The sequence below is a fragment of the Lithobates pipiens genome, unplaced genomic scaffold (assembly GCF_037356315.1).
Source record: "Lithobates pipiens isolate NorthernLeopardFrog02 unplaced genomic scaffold, aLitPip1_a1.2 Scaffold_19, whole genome shotgun sequence".
In the NCBI taxonomy this organism is placed as follows: Eukaryota; Metazoa; Chordata; class Amphibia; order Anura; family Ranidae; genus Lithobates; species Lithobates pipiens.
In genome coordinates, this window is record NW_027507764.1 from 424707048 (window position 1) to 424728606 (window position 21559).

Sequence of the window (21559 nt, forward strand, 5' to 3'; positions counted from 1 at the left end):
AAAGCAACACAGCTCATCACCCTCAACACACCATCCCCACTGTCAAACATGGTGGTGGCAGCATCATGGTTTGGGCCTGCTTTTCTTCAGCAGGGACAGGGAAGATGGTTAAAATTGAGGGGAAGATGGATGCAGCCAAATACAGGGCCATTCTGGATGAAAACCTGTTGGAGTCTGCAAAAGACCTGAAACTGAGATGGAGATTTATCTTCCAACAAGACAATGATCCCAAACATACAGCAAAATCTACAAAGGAATGGTTCACAAATAAACGTATCCAGGTGTTAGAATGGCCAAGTCAAAGTCCAGACCTGAATCCAATCGAGAATCTGTGGAAGAAGCTGAAAACTGCTGTTCACAAACGCTCTCCATCCAACCTCACTGAGCTCGAGCTGTTTTGCAAGGAAGAATGGGCAAGAATTTCAGTCTCTCGATGTGCAAAACTGATAGAGACATACCCCAAGCGACTTGCAGCTGTAATCGCAGCAAAAGGTGGCTCTACAAAGTATTAACGCAAGGGGGCCGAGTAATTTTGCATGCCCCACTTTTCATTTTTTTTATTAAAAAAGTTTCAAAAATCCAATAGATTTCTTTCCACTTCACAATTGTGTCCCACTTGTTGGTGATTCTTCACAAAAAATAAAAATGTTATATCTTTATGTTTGAAGCCTGAAATGTGGCAAAAGGTTGAAAAGTTCAAGGGGGCCGAATACTTTCGCAAGGCACTGTATATCCAGCAAGTTGCAGTACAATTATGTAGGTATTTCCAGCAGGTTGCAAGTCCCTTTTTTCTTTCATTCATTGAAGGACACAGCATCTTCATCTTGACCTTAGGGTTATATCGCCCCTTTAGGGGAGGACTAGGCAGAAAGTGTTTAAAAACAGCAACACTTGCACAGTAGCGCTCAGGGGGCGGTCCTACTGGCTGTAACCCCTCACACTGCATCCAGCAGCTCAGTTTTTTGCCTAGTGCAGAAGGACCTGGCTCCCGGAGGGACTATTGTTCCTGGGAATTTTTTCTTTCTGCATTTTTGATTCCTGTGATTTACAATCAACAGCTGGGCTGGGTGACAGGCTGGATAATATATATCCTGGTAGTCTCCCCAGCCTGGCCATCGAGCGTGAGCAGGCTCTAGCTATGCTCTGGGTTGGCCACGACATGCCCCGTCTGATCCAGGGGCGGCCGGTGAGCTATATGCTCCGGGGCACACATATGATTGGGCTACTGCTGTCTGTGTCTGTGTGCCATGGCCGACAGCCACCCCCTACTGCTCGGGTGATGGGTCTGTCTATGGAATGCGTCCAGCAGTCCCTGCAGGAGGGCTAAGTATGGTTCTGCCTGTCTCAGCAGGATGGAGCAGCTGGGCATTCCCTGGGAGGTTGACCAAAGGGGGGGGGCGCTCTGGGAGCTGCGCTGGGTGTCCCCTCGTCCTTTTCCTTGTTTCTGGGCCACGGTGAGGTGTTTGTGCTATTTTTGACATGTGGGGAGGCCGCCACGCATTCCACAGGCCATTTTCCTGTGGCCACAGCCAGTTTTTGCCTTCAGCCATTTTCTGGAAGTTCGGCTGTCATTTTCTCGGTGCCCTCAGATGTTTTTGCTGAGGCGGCCAGCGGGCATTTTCTAGTAGTCTCGGGTAGTTTTGCTTCTAGCGCTGGGTGCTTGTTTCCTTCTAGAACAGCGTGCTTTTCACACAGACGCCTCGCAGAGGAGAGCGGACAGTAGCAGCACAGCGCAGTACCTGAGTCAGGGTGGGGAGTCCTGCGGGGGGCCCCTCAGTCTGTGACAGCTAGGAGGGGTGGACATTTTGTGTGACTTGCCTTGGGTCCCTAAGTGGTGACAGGCGAGTGTGGGTCAGCATGGCATCGGAAACTGGCACTTCTTACCCAAACATCCCTGTTATTGCAACTGGTTCCCCTGCAACTGCGGTGCCTATGGACGCTCTGTTGGCGGTCCTGGAGGCCTTTGGTGCCAGGGTGGAAGCAGCATGCAGGTACGAGGGGGGTAAAAAACGCCTCTCCCCCACCATCTTCTGGGGAAAGCTCTGATTCAGACTTTGGCCCCCGCTGTGACAGACGGCCCTGTTCTGACTTATCAGAGGATGCGGACCAGGTTGTTCAGACAATGAGGATGACTCAATGTCTGGGTCAGCACAGGAAAAGGCGCTTGTAGGAGCACTTGTTACAGTGGTGTGGGATACCCAAAAGATCGAGGATACGGCGGGGGCATTTCCAGAGGTGTCTGTCCCTTTTGGGTCTCACAAGCCGGCCCACACTAAGGTGTTTCCATACCCAACTTATCAAAATAAGTTTATTTACAAGGACTGGGGAAAACCACAGCCGGCCTTTTCAGGTTAAATAAGGTAACCACGATTTCAGTGGAAGGGACTCCTGCTTTCAAGGACCCTGCCGACAGAAGGACCGAGGCAGTTGCCTGGTCCATGTTTACGGTGGTGGGGTCAGCATTGTGGCCAGTGTTGGCTACAGCCCTGGCGTCAGACGCAGACACATGGGCAAAATTGTTGCACCTTGAGTTGGAGAAGCAACAGGCTTCCCCGGTCTGCATGGAGCTGGCAGACCAGTTGGTGCAGGGCCTTAAGTATGTCTGTGATGCGGCCTTAGATAGGACCCCCTTGCTCTCTAGATCCTCTGTATCATCAGTAGTGCTTCGTCGCCTGATTTGGCTGAAATGCTGATCTGCGGACCAGGCATCTAAGAAGGCACTGGTGGACTTGCCCTTCCAGGGAGAGGCTATTTGGAGCCTCACTGGATCACATTATTAAGAATGTTATGGAGGGTAAGAGTACGTTGCTCCCACTGTTCAGAAAAGGTAGGGAGCCATGCCGTAGGCAAGGACCCTGCCTTTTCCGCTCGGAAGTGGATTTTTGTCCACCCGGGGCGGCAACTAAGCGTTTCCAGTCAGACAAGGTGCCTGCTGGTTTCGTAAGCCAAACAAGCAAATCTGTTACCACATGAAGGTTTGCCCCCGCCGGACTCTCAGGTGGGGGGTCACCTTCGGGAATTTTTTGAGCCCGGTGGACCGCCCTACCATCCGACCAGTGGGTCTGCGAACTGGTTTCATCAGGCTACAAGACGGTGTGTGTCTGCTACAGCTCCATTCTGAAGGTCAGACTTGCTGTTTGTAACAGTGGCTGGTCCGAAGAATAGACTGGTGGTCTCATTGGCCACCATTTCTCGGTGGATCAGACAGATTGTGGTTCAGGCTTATGCCATAAGGGACGGGTGCCTCCCTTTCCTGTCATGGCATGTTCTACCAGGGCAATTGGTGCCTCTTTGGGCTTTCTGACATCAAGCGTCAGTTTCCCAGGTGTGTAAGGCGGTGGTTGTCCATATACACTTTCACAAAATTTTACAAAGTTGATGTGAGTGCATCTTAAGCCCCGTACACACTATCAGATTGTCTGCTGAGTTTTTCCTTCAGATTTACCAAAACCATATAATATGAGGTCAAACCTTAGGCGTTTCAATGTGTATGCAATCAGGCAGGCCCTTCTACTACATGGTTTTGGTAAATCTGAAGGAAAAACTCAGCAGACAATCTGATAGTGTGTACGGGGCTTTAGGATGCTTGCTTTGGCCGCAAGGTTTTGCAGGCGGCTGTTTAGGGTTGCAATTCCTCCATTGAGGAGCTCTGGTTGTTATGGGTGGAGTTATTTTCTTGCTGTTACCACCCCTCGTTTCTTTGATACTGCTTGGTCAAGCGGAAGTTGCTGTGTCAATGAACAAAAGAGAAAATAGGATTTCTGTAATCGCCGTAAAATCCTTTTCTCTGAAGTTCATTGACTGACACAGCACCCACCCTTCCTATTTTGTGTTTGTGCTGCTTTTGACGAACTGAGCTGCTGGATGCAGTGTAAGGGGTTATAGCCAGTATCACTGCTCCCTGGGTGGTACTGTGCAAGTTTTCATTTTTAACACTTTTTCTGCCTAGCCTTATCCTAAAGGGACAATATATCCCTAAGTTCAAGATGAAAATGCTGTGTCCATCAATGAACTTCAGAGAAAAGGATTTTACGGTGAGTACAAAAATCCCCCTTTTTTTTTTTTTCAGGTTATTTAAATGGTATTCATATAAATCGTTAACACTGCATAACGAACACAGTACAGTTTTTACACCTTTTTTGACTTTTTGCCTTCATGTTTTATTACATGGATTACTCGGTGTAGGGGTATTCAATCCCTACTTGCTTATCTTGTTAAAATTTAAACTAATGCTGCAGGAGGCACAAAGGACATGTCTTTCTTGTGAAGTACTTCAGTTTTTTTTTTTTCATGTAGCATTGCTGCACTTCACCTGTCTCTCAGCGCTTTATTGGTGATCTGATTATCCTGAAACGTACCTTCTGTGGCTTCCTAGCTGTCTGACATACAAAAAGCCAATACTGAGAAGTTTCTCATAGCCACTAATCCAATTAAATCCAGTCTGTGTGTGACTGCTAATGCTGTGACAGGAAGGTATTTGGGGTTTCACGTGTGTAACATGGCAAAGAGACCTCATTAATGGACGAGCCAATCATGTACCCTTTTTTTATTTATTTATTTTTTTTTTTTTGACTGGGCTCTCCTCCAGGTTTTTTCCCCTTCATTTCATTATTTTTGTACTTCCACTGACTTCAGGCTCCCATATTGCACACATCTTTATTTTATTAATTTGTGGAGCTTTTTTAGATACTGCCATGCTGTTGCTTTTTGGAAGGACCGCTTGCATTTTAATACTTGCCCTTCCAATGCCCTTCTACTTGTTGTGGACATTTTTATTGTATGTTGTCAGATGCCCCTCGGTGTCCGTTTTTGCTGCAATACACTTATGCGAACGTTTTCGCACATACAGACATGGGTGGAAGACCGTTGATTGCGGAAACCTTTCCTTGGATACGGCAGATCTGTTTGCCCTTTAAGGGATGTTCATTTATGCCTCACCAGGAGACTGCCCACCTCATGGTGACTGCATTAAGGCTTCTAGCAAACAGATGTGCGTACATGGGAACAATAGCATAACCATACAAAATTAGAGCTCACCAAGCCATGGTAGAGTATGGCGAACATCAATGATAGCGGTGGGAATGTGCACACAGCCGTGATCGGAGCCATGTTTGTAGTATTATGTGAGGCACATTGTGTCTCAACAGGAAACTGCCCACATGGATCTGCACACGACCGTTTGCACACGTCACTAATCAAACACTAACAGCGCTCAATTTCCCTATCTGAACAATTATTCAGAACTCTAAAAAATGCTTCAAAAATACAGCTCTTACTCTAATAACATAAATCACATTTCAGACATATTTAACATTTTTCAGTTAAAAAAAGTCCTCAATCAAAGATGGTTAGCGGAGAGTAATGCAGGTATAGTGATGCCTTCCACCGTAAGGTTGTATATCAGTAGCAGGAAATGCCTGTCCTTCACCAACACAGTTTCCACCAGCGTGCAATCCCACACAGTCGGCCGCTTACCGAACATCTCTGCAAACTGGCTTATATATAATTGGTCTTTCAATGTAACTGCTTCTTCAGTACTCCTTACTCCTCCGCTCTCTAGCCCAATCTCCTAATTATTTGTAAGCATGTAAGGATACACAAGGGGACTGGAATAGTGTTATACTCTTTATTAGAAATACCCTTTCCCCCACTTTACATATTGCGCTTACATGTACAAATGATAAAAACAACTCTAAAATCGTGTCCGCATAGCATCACGAACATCTCACCGCAGACCGATCTTTCCTCTAAACTGTCCGCTGGTAGAGTCCCGGGATTCGTTAGCTGTTGCTGACTATTCATCTAGCGTGGCCACTTGACGCATTTCGTGTTTACGTCTTCAGAGGGCGTGATACCAGCATCTGTTTTACTTGGAGATATACAAACGCGCTTTCCCGACATTATACAACAAAGCACAACGGACTTATTTGCTTATAGGAGAAGCTTAAAATATTCTACTACATACTGAACATATTAGATCTGTGAAATTTTTGCTGCGATTTAATTGATATAGGACTCAGTTTAAAGTGGTATTAAGTGAAAAATCAACCAGCGCTAAAAACACAACAAATACAGTGAGAAAATATATAAAAATGCAGCTAGAATACTGTAGGTCAAATTACCAAATCCCACATCTCAAAATCAAAAAATATCAGTACAGCGCAAATACAAAATAATACAATAAATATCATAAAGTGAAAAATGAAAAGTCCATATAGTGTATAATAAGAGAAGTTCAGAAAGAGTCCACTTGTGTAATGTGTCTTCAATCAATATATCAAGTGACGATGTGATCCCTTCACCATTGAGCAAGTTGAACTCTCACCTCAACAAGTGGACCCCTGATAAATCAGATAGGTCAAAAACGCATGTTCCCATCAAGGGTAGATCATAAGGTTACAGCAGACCAAGCGGAAGCATTTCCAGGTAAGGTTCTCATTTGAAAGCACTGATCTCCAGTGCTGAGTGCTAAGATAAAAAGTACCATGCATGGATCAGTGTGTCAGCTGGCGGATGACGTCACGACGCAGGTCACGTGGTCCGTACGCGTTGCGTCCCAGAAAGTAGGCGGGACTTCATCAGCGGTGACGGAATGACGTCGGACGGCCGCTTTTATACCAACACACCAATAGAGAACCAATACAAAGCGGAGTTATGCGCAAGACAGATACCGTAGACAGCACGTATCAAACGTGACACCGGAACATAGATCTGCGCTCACTCCAAACACAGGAAGGAGAGAGAAAGCATCAAAAAATATATATGCTATGGAGCAGTTAAAACCAAACCAGAGACAGGCAAAATAATAGTCTGCTAATTGGCAACAAGATACAATCCTCTAATTATTCTCACATAAACTATGTGAAGAAAGAAAAAGGATATTGCCTAAAGAAAGCAGTACAATATAATCTCCTGGTAAGTCAAAAATAAAAACCTAATAAATATACCCGCAAAACTCCGCTTTGTATTGGTTCTCTATTGGTGTGTTGGTATAAAAGCGGCCGTCCGACGTCATTCCGTCACCGCTGATGAAGTCCCGCCTACTTTCTGGGACGCAACGCGTACGGACCACGTGACCTGCGTCGTGACGTCATCCGCCAGCTGACACACTGATCCATGCATGGTACTTTTTATCTTGGCACTCAGCACTGGAGATCAGTGCTTTCAAATGAGAACCTTACCTGGAAATGCTTCCGCTTGGTCTGCTGTAACCTTATGATCTACCCTTGATGGGAACATGCGTTTTTGACCTATCTGATTTATCAGGGGTCCACTTGTTGAGGTGAGAGTTCAACTTGCTCAATGGTGAAGGGATCACATAGTCACTTGATATATTGATTGAAGACACATTACACAAGTGGACTCTTTCTGAACTTCTCTTATTATACACTATATGGACTTTTCATTTTTCACTTTATGATATTTATTGTATTATTTTGTATTTGCGCTGTACTGATATTTTTTGATTTTGTAAAGTGGTATTAAACCCAAAAGCAAAATATTAATTATATCGCAGTTTACCAATTCTTAGATGTGATGGCATTCGTGTTTATTTTTGGTGTTCTTCCCTTTATTTTCACCTGGCGATCCGGCCACTAAGTCTGTTTTTCAAGAGAACCAGCTCTCCTGAAAATGTAACAGTTCAGTGTTGAGACAAACCAGTTAACACTGACAGCGGTGCTTAAAATGATCATCTTTTATTTCTATAAAATGTTTATCCACATATGGTGGCAGTGTCCGGAAATAAAAGGATCTTGGCAAGAAATAGTAGATAATATAAAGGAGATAACTGGTGAGATAATAGAAAAAAAATATATGGACTTGCAGATTTCACGATTCGAAAATCCCAAAGAAACAAACAATATATGAAAACAATGCTTCCAAAACTTTTGAATGCTGCAAAGGGTTTAATCCCAAAAAAATGGTTAAACAGTGAAAAACCAGGTATAAACAAGTTTGAACAAATTGACCATTATAGTAAAATTGACCTATTAGGCAATAGGGATACAGGACATGAGAAGAAATATATTAGTACTTGGGAAGGTTGGAAAAATTTTAAAGCCTAGGATCAATATATGGAGAAAATGAAAGAAGGGCAGTGAGCCAGATATTAAAAGCCCATAGAAACAAACCAAATAAAGGGGGTGGGGGGGGGGGGTAGTGGAAAGCGACAATATAGGAATAGATAAAGTAATTGGAGCAGTTTAAATAAATTTAAATAATAAAGAGATTGTTAAAGCGAACGTAAACCCATCGATCAAACAGTTTGAAAAAAGTTAGCTTTTCCGGCATGTCGGGAATGTAACTGTCACATTGGTTGTACTCTCCACCAAACTCAAAAACCATCCAATGGCTGGTGTCATAAATGATCACATGTGCAGCTTCATGGCAGTTGAAGATTAAACGGAGGCCAAGATGGCAGCTTCCTTGGCTGAAAACAATAGGAGGGTTTACTTCCACATTAATTAAATTAAAAAAAAAAAGGGGGGGGGGGAATGTTTATCCAAAATAAACTGTTGCTTAACTGCTTGTGTAACTGCAATGTGAGCTGGAGTTCATCTTCAGTTTGAAGGTGTACATAAATCTGCTAGTCAATATAACAATCCTCTCTAATACAGGAGGTGTGTTACTGGCCAGATCACCAGGTGAAAAAACAGGGGGGGGGGGATTAATACAGCCACCACATCTAATGATTGGTAAGCTGCAATATACAGTGTATTATATTTTTGGTTTATTACCCCTCTTAAGGTTTACTGAGATTATATCGATATTCACATTATTGCAGTGGTGTTAATTTTAATAGCTTACCAATTGCCTGCTATTTATAATTTTATTTTTTTAACCATACGAATAAAGGAAGCTTTTTATGTGATCATTTACTGCAACTGAGCCCATCTCCTCCGCTGTTTATATTTTTTCCTGCTTGTTTATAAATGGACAGTTCAAACAGTTAGGGTTACTAAACCCAGGGCCCTGCATTCACTAGATCTGGTCTCCCACAGTACACAAAAATGCAATTATTTTAGTAAATATAAACTGCTAAATACCTCTTCTCAGCAGTACATAGCAGTCTTGTGACTTCTGTCAGTGTCCGGACGAGCACTGGTTAAAACTTGTTGGCGTTTTCATTCTTCTCGGACTGTCCTATGAGGTTGCATGACTCCTGACTCTTTTGTCTGGACAGTGCTGATTTGGCTCTAATAATCACATGCACCCTCTCTAGCGATTAACTCTCCAGCAATACACTCCAAACTGAGCATGTGGAGAGTGCCTCCAAGGCTCTGTACTATCAGCAGATGGATTAGGACAGTAAAAGAAGGGGAAGATCAGAGATGGGATTAAACCTCCTTTTTACACACATGACAGAGTGGTGTTATGCCCTCGTCCAGGCTTTTTGCTAAAAGTGGTTTTAGGTTTTCACCTGAACCAAGATATTGTCCTGCCTTTTTTTTTTTTTTTTTTTTTTTAAACTATGTTCCAGGGAAGAGAAGTCACTACATTGTCTTGATGTGAGAGCAGTGAAAATCTAAAGACAACTGCTCAGATTCGTAAGACTGATGTCTTATTTATTTTTCCAGAGGGTCCAGGCAGAGTCGAAATCCACTGTTTCTAAGTAGATTCGACAAATGATAATTCAAACTTATGATTTAAGGGGCAAGATTCCCCCATCTTCAAGTTAAAGCGCATTCTACCAGGGCGGTTAGTGCTTCTTGGGCAGTGCATCACCAGGCCTCCATGGCTCAGATCTGTAAGGCCGCACCTTGGTCTTCAGTGCATACATTCACAAAATTTTATCAGGTGGATGTAAGGAGGTATGAGGATATCGCCTTCGGACGCAGTGTGCTGCAGGCAGCAGTATAAGTCCTGAAGTCTGGGGGTGCCCTATGGGTTGTCTCTCTCCCTCACCTCAAGTAGCAGTGCTATGGGACGTCCCATTAAGTAATTACTTAAGGCTCTGTGTCCCATGATGTAAGATAAGGAAAATAGGAATTTTATAACGGCTTACCTGTAAAATCCTTCTCTTGGAGTACATCATAGGACACAAAGGTCCCTCCCCTCTTTTGGGAATTAAGTATATTGCTTTGCTACAAAAACTGATGTGCTCCTGGAAGGAGGAGAGGTTATATAGGTAGTGAACTTCCTTGATTAGGTCTACCAGTGTCAACACCTGAAGGTGGCCCATAACCCATTAAGTAATTCTTTAAGGCTCTGTGTCCAATGATGTACTCCAAGAAAAGGATTTTAAAGATAAGCGGTTATAAAAATCATTTTTGTGAGTCAATGACAACCCCGCACAACACACCCACTATAGATAGACTGCGCAAGGATCTCCATAATGCATATCTCCCACCTAAAATAAACAGAGCTAACATGAGAAAAATTGGGTATTCATACAAGCCCAATATAGGAGAAGCTTACTCCATTGAAGCTTATAGAACTTCAATATGGCTCCCAGAGCCTATAAGCCATGTGGAGCAAACAGGATTTGGGTAAATTAACACCATGACCTCACTTCCTGCACAAGTGTGGAGCAGTGAGTACAGAGCAGCGGGGTGCCGACGCGTTTTAGCCAAACCTCTCGCCTATAACAGAATAGACCAGAAGGGTCCACCCCAGGGAGAGAGGCAACAGGTGGGGGTGGGAGGGGAAGCAAACTTGCTTTACACAGCCCAGCCTCCCAACTCACCCCAAGGCAGATGAACCAGTAATGACCATCCCAATAGAACAATGGGACGCGCTCACGGGTGCCATCATGTCCATCAGGGGACTAATGCTGAGTCCCCAACCCTACAAGAAAAACAAAATTGCACAAATCAAATTTAGTGAGTGAAACTAGTGGTAACATTTAAAGGGCTACATACAGGTAATATAAAACATTCACAACAGAAGCATATGCTACACTGTAAACAAAAATATAAAGTTTGTCAAAATACATTACCCACTGGGAGAGCATAATTTAAAGGAACATACCGTACACATGTTTAAATGCACAGTAAACAATAACCTGAACTATCAAATAACATTACTCTCTAGCGTAAATTCCACAAGTTGGAAACTTTAAAGGCCATACACAAAAATGTGCACTTACATGTAGGTGCACACAATGTATTTCACACATGCATCATTTACTCAGGTTTTTCAAATTTGCCATACACAAAACTCTGATATGGTTTGACATGCATGCTCTCATTGAGGTCTGGGTTGAGTTGTGCCTTTTAACTTGTATATCCACTGCAGTTCTCTCAAGTATCTGTTTTTCAGTGACCTCCCCTGGGAGCAGCATAGACCATATCCACTGCCAGAAATCATACTTTTGGTGGCACATAATGGTGTTCCACTGTCACATGCCTACCGTAAAAATATCCATTTCCAGTTTTCATGGCATGCATGTTTATAGTATGCATCTCCAAAATAGGTGTTTAGTCTTACCGATATTAAAGGCTGAACAAGAACATACTATAAGATATACAGCACTTTTGGTGTTGCAACTGCCAAAACAAGTCTCCCATTTGGGAGGATGTGGATCTTGCCTGTGTTTTTTTACGCACTTTGTTTACTGTGTATATGCATCTGTTGTGAATGCTTTGTAATAAGTTAATACTTCAAGGAGAACTGCAATTGATATATAGGTTGACACCGCATCCCCAGATCTCAGTGACCACATGAGTTTCAAACCATGGAGGGTTTCGTGTCTGGCAACTTTGGAAAGCCCAAGTAAATGAGGCACATATGAAATCCCTTGCCTGCATGTATATGCATGTGCACATTTTGTGTATGGTCCTTCAAATTTCCAACCTCTTGTACTCTCTATTGAGTAATGTTTTATAAGTCGTGTTAATTTATTTACTGTTCATTTTAATCACATGTGCATGGTCCTTTTTAAATGTCCATCTATCTGTGCTCTGCCCAGTGGGTAATGTCTTTTGACACATTTGTTCATTGTTTGTGTCTGTTATGTCTTTGTTGTGATTTATGTTTTTGATTACCTATAGCTAGCCCTTTTAAATCTTGTCACTGATTGTATACTTGTCTAATTTGATTTGTGCGTGTTTTTGTTTTTTTGTTCCTCTTTTAGGCTCCTGGACTGTGTGTTGGTGCCCTGTTGTTCGCATGATCACACCCGGTGCATGTAGGCCACCCCATGGTTCCGTTGGGACGCACCATGGGGTGGGAATTAGTGGTCCATCTGCCCTAGGGTAGGATAATGGGAGGCTGGGCTGTGGCAAAGTAAATTTGCTTGGGCCCTTCAACTGTTGCCTCTTGCTGGGGTGGACCCCTCCTGCCCATTAGGGTTGGACTCTACTGGGGGCACTTGATTGTGCAGCATGTTGTATAAGCGCCACTCTGTACGCCTTGCTGTGCAGGAAGTGATGTCTTGGCACCAGACATGGGCAGTGATGGCTGCCATTTTGTTCATTTTCCTACATCCTGTTTGTTCTGCATGGCTTTAATGCTCTGGGTGCCATATTGGAGAGCTACAGTGCCTTACAAAAGTATTCAACCCCTTGGCATTTTTCATGTTTTGTTGCCTCGCAACCTGGAATTAACATGGATTGTTTGAGGATTTGCATCATTTCATTTACAGAACATGGCCGCAACTTTGAAGATGATTTTTTTTTTTTTTTTTTTTTTTAATTTTTTTTTTTGTGATGCAAACAACAAATAGGACAAAATAACAGAAAAAGTTACATTTTCGTCGCCTTAGACCAGAGCAGCCTCCTCCATACATTTTGTGAGCAAGGTGCAATCTCAAAATGTACCATTTTGTTATTTGCTGAAAGTAATGGCTTTCTTCTGGCCATTCTGCCATAAAGCCCAACACTATGGAGCATACGGCTTTTTGTTGTCCTATGTACAGTTAGTCCAGTCTCTGCTGTGGAACTCTGCAGCTCTTCCAGGGTTACCTTAGGTCTCTGTGCTGCCTCTCTGATTAATGCCCTCCTTGCCCGGTGTGTGAGTTTTGGTGTGCAGCCCTCTCTTGGCAGGTTTGCTGTTGTGCCATGTTCTTTCCATTTGGTAATGATAGATCTGATGGTGCTCCTAGGGCTCATCAAAGATTTTGATATTTTTTGTTATAACCTAACCCTGATGTGTACTTCTTAACTACATTATCCCTTACTTGTTTGGAGAGTTCCTTGGTCTTCATGGCAGCGTTTGGTTAGTGGTGCCTCTTGCTTAGGTGTTGCAGCCTCTGGGGCCTTTCAAAAAGGTGTGTATATGTAATGACAGATAATGTGACACTTAGATTGCACACAGGTGGACATCATTTCACTAATTATGTGACTTCTGAAGGCAATTCTTTGCACCATAGCTTTTTATGGGCTTCATAACAAAGGAGGTGAATACATACACACACATGCCAATTATCAGTTTATTTCTGAAAAATAGTTTTATGTATCCTAATTTTACTTCCCCAACTTAGACAATTGTCTTGTGATCAATCACACAATTCAGATTACAGCCTTTAGTTCAATGTGTTTTTTTTTTTTTTTTTTTATGTAACAAAATAGGTAAATGCCAAGGGGTGAATACTTTTGCAAGGCACTGTATAAGCTTGAATAAAGTACGTTCCTTCTTGTAAATTGGGCTTTTATAAGCATTCTTTGTTTTTTCGTGCTAGGTCCAGAGATCCTGGAGCTTTCACAGTAGATGGACTAGTGACCCCATGGGATTAGTTTTGCCTATTTTTTTTTTTTTCCTACACTGAAAATCCTTCACGACCACTTCGCAGGATCAAGTTGGAGGACATTTCAGTGAATCTTGTAACACCAAACTGGCCCAGGCGGGTGTGGTACTTTGGACATGCTCTGGCAAAACTCCCTTGGCCTCCTCCCAATCACATACACCTTTTGTGAAGAGAGGTGCTTATTTAGCTCCTCCTAAACCCTCTCTGTTGATGCTGTGGTATCTCAGTCTGGTACTTGTGCATCTTCAAAAGTCTCCCTTCTGACCTATGCAGGATATTACCAGAGCTTAGTTACAATGCATTTTTCCCCAGTCATCTTCCAGGATGGCACACCTGAGATGACTGGTCCACCTGTCGGGAAATAAAATCAACAGAGTTTAAAAAGCCCCCTCCCTTCCCTCTGCCCCTCAATTATTGTTTCCCACAGGATGGCAGCGAAACATCATTTTTCTTTTTAAAGTGGACTTGGATCTGGGACCAAAGTCTCCCCCTGAATGTTTTCAGTAATTGCAATCAGTGGGGATTGTAGATTACTAAGAGGGTGTTCGCTCTTTCCAGGGGGGTTTTTTTTTAAGGTTCCCAGGGGACTCTGCTGGCTGGGGTATGGTGAAGGGTCCCCACAGCCACAGGGACCCATTTTGCCTGCTCCCTCTCCTACCTGAAGGTTGTTGGAGAGGTTTTGTCCGCCGGGCACTGGGACCCTCTGTTAACTGCAGGGCAGTGTGGAGAGGTGGTTGTGTCGGCTGTCTGCGGATGGCAAAGTATTTTCCTCTGCATTCATGCCGCCGCACGTGCGGCATCTCGGCTGTTCTGCGCATGTCCGGAAGTGGAAGGCGCAGCTGAATGACGTACTTCCGCCGCCTCGGGTGGACCAAGAAGGTGGCACACAGCACGGCAGAGGCCGATATAACGCCAGGCGCTGGTGGAGCAGGGGTCCAGATCTGATATCCCCCTCAGCGTTAGCGGTGGTCAAGCGCAAGCCTGCCGGGGTGGCCGGACTAAGCCAGGACAATGGAGGAGGACGGACCAAAGGCGGCAACATAATTCACTGCAGTGGGTGAGTGACTCAGCTGCTGGGGAGGGGAGATGTATTTTGGGGGCGGGGGGTCCCACTGTCATCCTCCCCGTCTCCCCTATAGTCCTCCTTTTTCTATAAGGAGGTTAGTGGGATTGTGTTTCCTTCTCTTGTAGATTCGGAACCTGCTCAGGGGTCAGCCACTAGATCTAGAAAAGCCACAGTTAAATCTAAACTGTGTGACCATTGTAATGACAAACTCCCGATAGAACACACTAAACCATTTTGCTATAGATGTATTTATAAACTAGCCTGTCAAGGAGTCTGCTCAGACGAAGGAATGTCGGGCCCTACAGGCGGAGATGTTGGCGACCCTTCAGTCGTTTAAAGCCTCTGTTGAGGCGCAAGATAGACCCAGGGACAGGGTTTTGCCCGCAAGTGAAAGCTCCCCGTATCAGGATGGGGCCTCCATGGTGGGTACGGAAGGGTCTTGGGGTCCGAGCCCTTGTTCGGATGAGGAAGAGGTGGAAGTCTCAGGTCAGTCCTCTGGTGAAGTGGGGGACTCGGACCTAGATAATCAATCTGACGCCAGACCGGGGGGGGGGGTCATCTTTTTGCTACAGAAGACATGGACTTTCTTTTTAAAAGCTATCTATACCTCTGAGGGTATCCAGTTCCCCGCTACTCAGGTATTGTCACAGGATAAACTGTATACGGGACTAGGAAACACTCAGCCAAAACCCTTCCCTGTACATCAGTCTCTCGAAGATGTCATCTTTAGAGAGTGGAAGGACCCGGAATGCAAGGGGGCATTCGGGATCAGATGGACAAGAAATCTGAAGTCATGTTGCGCAGGGCATGGGAAGAGAATGCAGCAGCTGTGGCGTCCGCCTGCATTGCCCAGAAGGCAGAGGCCCGGGTAGGTAGACTACTAGACCATGTGGGGCGGGACACTAAATCCAAGGAAGTTGCCGATTCCTTGGAAGTAATTAGTAAAGCTGTAGCCTACTTGGCAGATGCCGCGATTGAGACAGAACTGCTGCCAAATCCGCGGCCCTTTTTATATTCCGCCAGGCATTCCTTGTGGGTAAAAACCTGGGATGGTGACTTCACGTTTAAGTCTCATCTTTGTGGTCTAGCCTTTGAAGGCTCCTTGCTCTTTGGGCTAGGCTTAGAGCAAGTCCTATCCCGATCCTCAAAGGGAAGAGATTTCCCTCGAAACCCGAACAGGATGGGGGAAGAACCTTTTTTTTTTCGAGGGCCCCCAGGCAAAAGACAGCTTCAGGGGCAAGAAGGAGCCAAGGAAGAAGTGGGGACTTGGGAGGAACAACTGAGGAGGAGGAATCCTGTTTCCCGAACCAGTGTCCTCCTAAAAAGGAGACCAATGGGAAGAAATCACACGGAGTCCCTACGTTCTCGGTCTGATAAGGAAGGGTTACAGACTAGAGTTCGTTTCCACCCCTCCTCCAAATTTCACACTGACCCATCTCCCCAGAGATCCACTAAGGGCAAGGGGGCTACTGGACAGCATCAGGAACCTGGCGGAACAGGAAGTCATCACTCCTGTTCCAATGAGTCGGGTTGGACGGGTTTTATGCCCACATTTTTGTGGTGCCAAAACCCTCAGGGAAATTTCATCTAATTATAAACCTAAGAAAGCTGAACCGATGCTTGTTGTACAAGAAATTTGGATGGAGAGCATAAAGTCAGGAGACACCTGAAAGGGGGCGTCTTCATGATTTCATTAGACCTGAAGGATGCCTACTTGCACATCCCCATTGCCCCAAACCCTCAAATTTCTACGGTTCGTGGTTGTCTACTCAGGGTGCCCAAAACTGGCAATTCAGGGCTCTCCCCTTCGGACTGGCAGCCAGTCCCAGAGTATTTACGATGATCCTGGCTGAGGCGGTGGCATTTCTACACCTACAGGGGGATAGCTTTAATCCCATACTTGGACGACATGCTAATTTACAGTCCCTAAAGGGAGCAGCTCCTCTCCCATCGAGACAAGATACTGACAACCCTGAAGTCTCTGGGACAGTTGATCAGTCTGGAAAAGTCTTCTTTGGAAACTGCACAATCCAGAATCTTCCTGGGGTACCAGGTAGATTCTGTGGTGCAGAAGATTTTCCTTCCCAAAGCAAAGATTGCAAAGGTGCAGGGGGCCGCGACTCCTTTTGTCTAAGAGAAGCTTCTCTAAGGGCCATTGAGTTTTCTGGGTCTAATGTTGTCCTGCATTCCAGCAGTCCACTGGGCTCAGCTTCACTCCAGGGGGTTACAGGGATTCCTTCTCTCCTGGGACGGGTGAAGAGTCTCCCTAGATCTAAGAGTATCCCTCTCAAAAGAAGTAAAGAGCTCCCTGGATTGGTGGCTCATTCCAGCTAAACTGTCAGCAGGTCAGGCATAGAACGAGCAAAACCCGCTAAACATGACGGACGCAAGTACCTGGGGTTGGGGGGCTCACCTAGGAGACCTTTTCATGGGATCGAGAGCAGGCAGAGGCATCCTCCAACTTCAGAGAACTGCTGGCTGTTGGAAAAGCCTTGACCTTCTTCAAAGATCAGGTTCGGGGTTGAGAAGTCCAGATTTTTTCAGACAACTTCGTAACCGTGTCCTATATAAACCACCAGGGTGGAACAAGGTCCAGCAGGTTGTTGAAATGAACCCAGGAGATCCTGGGAGAGGCAGAGGAGTGTCTCCTCTCAATCTTGGCAGTGCACATAAGAGGGTTGACTCAATGTGCGAGCAGACTTCCTCAGTCGACAACCCATTCACCAAGGGGAGTGGGAATTGAGCGACAATGTTTTCTCCCTAGTTTGCCTGTTAGACCTGTTCGCCTCTAAGAAGAAGAAGGTAGCCAGGTTCTTCTCTCTGGACATTGAACAGGGTTCAGGGGGAGTAGATGTGCTGGCTCAGAAGTGGAACTTTACCCTAGCCTATGCGTTCCCAGATTCCCCCCCCCCCCTCCCTTTGGTGCTGATTCCACGGGTACTACAAATGCTAGCTCGGGCGGACGGGTGCCTCATTCTGGTCGCACCCTGGTGGCCGAAGCCGGCATGGTTCCCCACCCTGAGGACATGGTCAGTGGATGTTCCGTTCAATCTTCCAGTCAGTTGCAATCTTCTGCGCCAGGGACCAGTGCTACATCCAGATCCTGGTTTTCTTGCACGGATGGCCTGGTGTTTGAGAGAGAGATCTTAAAGCGTAAGGGCTGTTCGGAAAAAAGTTATTGATACACTTTTGACCAGCAGAAAACCAGTCACGAGAAAGAGAGTTACGCAAAGGTATGGAAGGTTTTCTCTCGCTGGGTGCAGACTAGAGAAGGTTACTGACAGATAATCCCTGAATCCCTGTAGTGCTGGATTTTCTCTAGAGTGGCGTAGATAAGGGATTCGTTGTGAATACCCTCAGAGTACATGCGGCGGCCTTGTCGGTTTTCCTAGATCGCAAGTTGGCCCTCAATCCCCTCATAAAGCGGATTCTGACAGCCAGGGAGAAAGTTACTCCGATTAAAAGTCAACAAATTCCCCCCATGGGATTTGTCTTTTGTGTTAGATGCCCTAACTAGGGAACCTTTTGAGCCGTTGGCTAAAGTTTCAGTTAATTTTCTTTAACTTAAAATTGATTCTATTCTGGCTATCGCTACAGCCAGAAGAGTCAGCCATCTACAGGCCCTGACAATAAAAGAGCCTTTTTTGTTAGTTTTTAGGATAGGGTGATCCTCAGACAGGACCCCTTATACTTATATCACAGGAAATTGTCCTCCCCTCTTTTTGCCAAAATCCAAAAAAATGAGAAGGAACAGACATTTCATTTGTTAGATGTGAGAAGATGTTTATTTGGACAGTCAGTGGGTTTAGAAGGTCAAACCACTTGCTAATTAGTTTCTCAGGCCAGGAGAAGGGTCTCCAGGCTTCAAAACCCACAATAGCTAGATGGATCAAGCAGACCATCATGATAGCCTACGAGCTTTTGGGCAAGCCAATTCCAAATCCCCTGAAAGCTCATTCAACTATATCTTGTGCGACCTCTTTGGCAGAGAAGGCGGGTGCTTCAGTCGATCAGATCTGCAGAGCATCTACCTGGACGAGCCACAACACCTTCCTGAAGCACTACAGGGTGGAGCTGTTGTCCACTCAGGACTTTGCATTTGGCAGGAAGGTCCTGCAAGCTGTGGTCCCACCCTAAGGTAGCCCTGAACTTCTTGTTCATCATCTCAGGTGTGCCATCCTGGAAGATGACTGGAGAAAAGTACCAATTACACTTGCCGGTAATGGGTTTTCTAGGAAATTTTCCAGGATGGCAGGCCTACTTCTCTAACCCTATTGATATGTGAGGTATTCGTTTCACAGATTGTACCCTCTGGCACCGGTGTGGGAATTTTCTTGGTCATAACTGAAGGGTAGAGGGAAGGGAGGGGCTTTTTAAGCTCTGTTGATTGTGTTTCCTGTCAGGTGGACCAGTCATCTCAGGTGTGCCGCCCTGGAAGATTTCCTAGAAAACTTGTTACCAGTAAGTGTAACTGGTACTTTTTTCTTTTCCATTTCCATTAGGAGAGTATCAGAGTTGATGGCATTGCCTTCTAAGGAACCTTTCTTGGTGTTGCAGAAGGATAAGGTTGTCCTGAGTCCTAAGGCTTCCTTTCTGCCAAAGTGGTCTCCTCCTTTCACCTTAACCAGGATTTCATCCTGCCATCCATCTGTCTGTTCTCTTTACTGCTTGGGTATGGTTTGTGTTGCGTGAGTTTACCTGTCAGATCTTAGTCTTTTGAATTCTTTGTTTTTTTTTCCTGAAGGCTCTTGGAGGGATCATCCTGCTTCTCATTCCACTATCGCTAGGTGGACACATAAGGGCATTGTTCAAGCCTCTTACCTACAGGCTAAGGTTCTTTCCTTTCCTGTTAGAGGAAGTAAACTCTCCCACTCTGATGCTTCTTTTCATTTACTCCATTATAATAAGTCATTATCAGACTATAGCCACTGTAATCCAGCCCAAATCGCATATTACTTACTGTTTAAAGAAACTTTAAAAAACTTGTTTCCAGGGGTTAGGCAGCACCATCTTAAGTATTGTTTTCTGAGTCCACAGTGGTGTATATTTCCGCCCTTACATTGAGCACTTCCTGTACTGTTAACCAAGCTTCCTTCTCAATCCAACGTTTCTATGGCAACCCTGCTTCCTTGTTCATAGCTTACTTGTTTATTTCATAGTATTTACTTGTGCCGATGTCTGTTTCCCTTTGTCAGACTATCAGCTTCAGCTGATAAGACTGCAGTAATGGCCAAGTGTAGACTGTATGTGAGGTCACATGGTGTGTAGAAGGAACCTTTGAGTGATTAGCAGAGTTCAGTGTTGTGCTGTAGGAAGTCCTGATAACAGATTGATAAGACATGGAGAGTGCGCCTTAAATGAGGGGAGATCTGGGCATGCTCAGTGACTTCATTCTTCAGAACAACAAGGATTACAACAATACTAAGCAAGTAAGGAGATATCTACAAGCAGTGTTCATTAGGGTTTTTTATGCTGATTTACATGGGGCAAAGTTGTGGGGCAGGGTTTACAACCACTTTAAGGCACACTCTACTATGTCTGTGGGAGTTTCTTGGGCCTTTCACCATCAAGCATCTGTTTAGCATCATTGTAAGGCTGCTACATGGTCCTCGGTTTTATGCGTTTGCTAAGTTTTTTTTACCAAGTGGGTGTTGTGGCATCTGCTGATGCCGCCTGCAACACCCGTAAGGTGCTTCAAGCAACCATCTAGTGAAGGTCTAGTACATGTCTACTTTTTTTTTTTTTTTTTTTTTGTGAGCTTGTTGGCAGTTTGCTGCATTGCCCACACTTTCCATTCATCTAAGAATATGCCTGTGCCCTGTACTGTACTCCAAGAATAGGATTTTACAGGTAAGTCAAACTTTCCTCTTCTCTTTTTTTTTTTTTTTTTCTATTGTTTAAACACTTCTTCCAAAATTGTCTGTTTTCTTACACTTAATCTGTGTTTTAGGACTCCAAACTTGAACCAGAAGAATTTACTACAAAACTCTACAAAGAACTAAAGTCCTCACCACAACCATATCTGGTTCCATTTCTGAAGGTATATAACTGGAGCGTTACTTTTCCTTACACAATATGCTATTTGTGATAGGGGCCATAGTTTAGCCAGTCAGCTCATGCCACCAATGCATAAAGAAACATGCCCCATGTCTAAGGCCTATATCACAGGGCTGCAGTACTACACTATGCTGCATTAGTGTATTATAGTGCTATTTTTATTTTTATTTTTGCATGGCACCCCAGTACACTAAAGGCAAAGCATGTGTGCTGCACTACCATACATTGTGTTCCCAAAAAGATTTCGGGTATGTTTTTGGCCATGTTAGAGTGCATTGGAAGCCTATTTATGGATATATTTTATAACGAAGTAGAAAATCAAATTTTATTTATTTTTCTTAAATTTCGGTCTTTTTTCATTTATCGCAAAAAAAAAAACAGTGGTGATCAAATACCACCAAAAGAAAGCTCTATTTTTGTGTGAAAAAAATTAAATAAATTCCATTTGCATACAGTATTGCTTGACTGCACAATTGCTAGTTATTTATTATTATTCTTTATTTTCAGGTTTTTTTCACTTTTACAAAAAAAAACAGGACAGTTCCATCCATACACAAATTTCTTTATCAAATAACAAATAATTCCTTTCCCCTTTTTCCTCCCCCCTCCCCCTTCGGACAGCTTAGAGCCCATAAGGGCTTCCACTGCCCCTCTACCACTCTTCTCACTCGCTCCTTCCTTCCTTAAATCTATCTAACATTCAAGTAACCTCAAATAATTTTCAGTTTTTCTGAACTGCAACCATTGCT

At 44.4% G+C, this 21559-nt stretch overlaps 1 protein-coding gene across 2 annotated transcripts in view; it reads left to right on the plus strand.

The window, feature by feature from the left end:
* The window catches only part of TAF4B (TATA-box binding protein associated factor 4b), a 337116-nt gene that overhangs the window by 52800 nt on the left and 262757 nt on the right, over window positions 1-21559 (plus strand). For both annotated transcript variants that reach the window (XM_077492599.1, XM_077492600.1), the window contains exon 5: window positions 20704-20793. In XM_077492599.1, the coding sequence (XP_077348725.1) occupies window positions 20704-20793 (90 nt within the window). The remainder of the gene's footprint in view (window positions 1-20703; window positions 20794-21559) is intronic.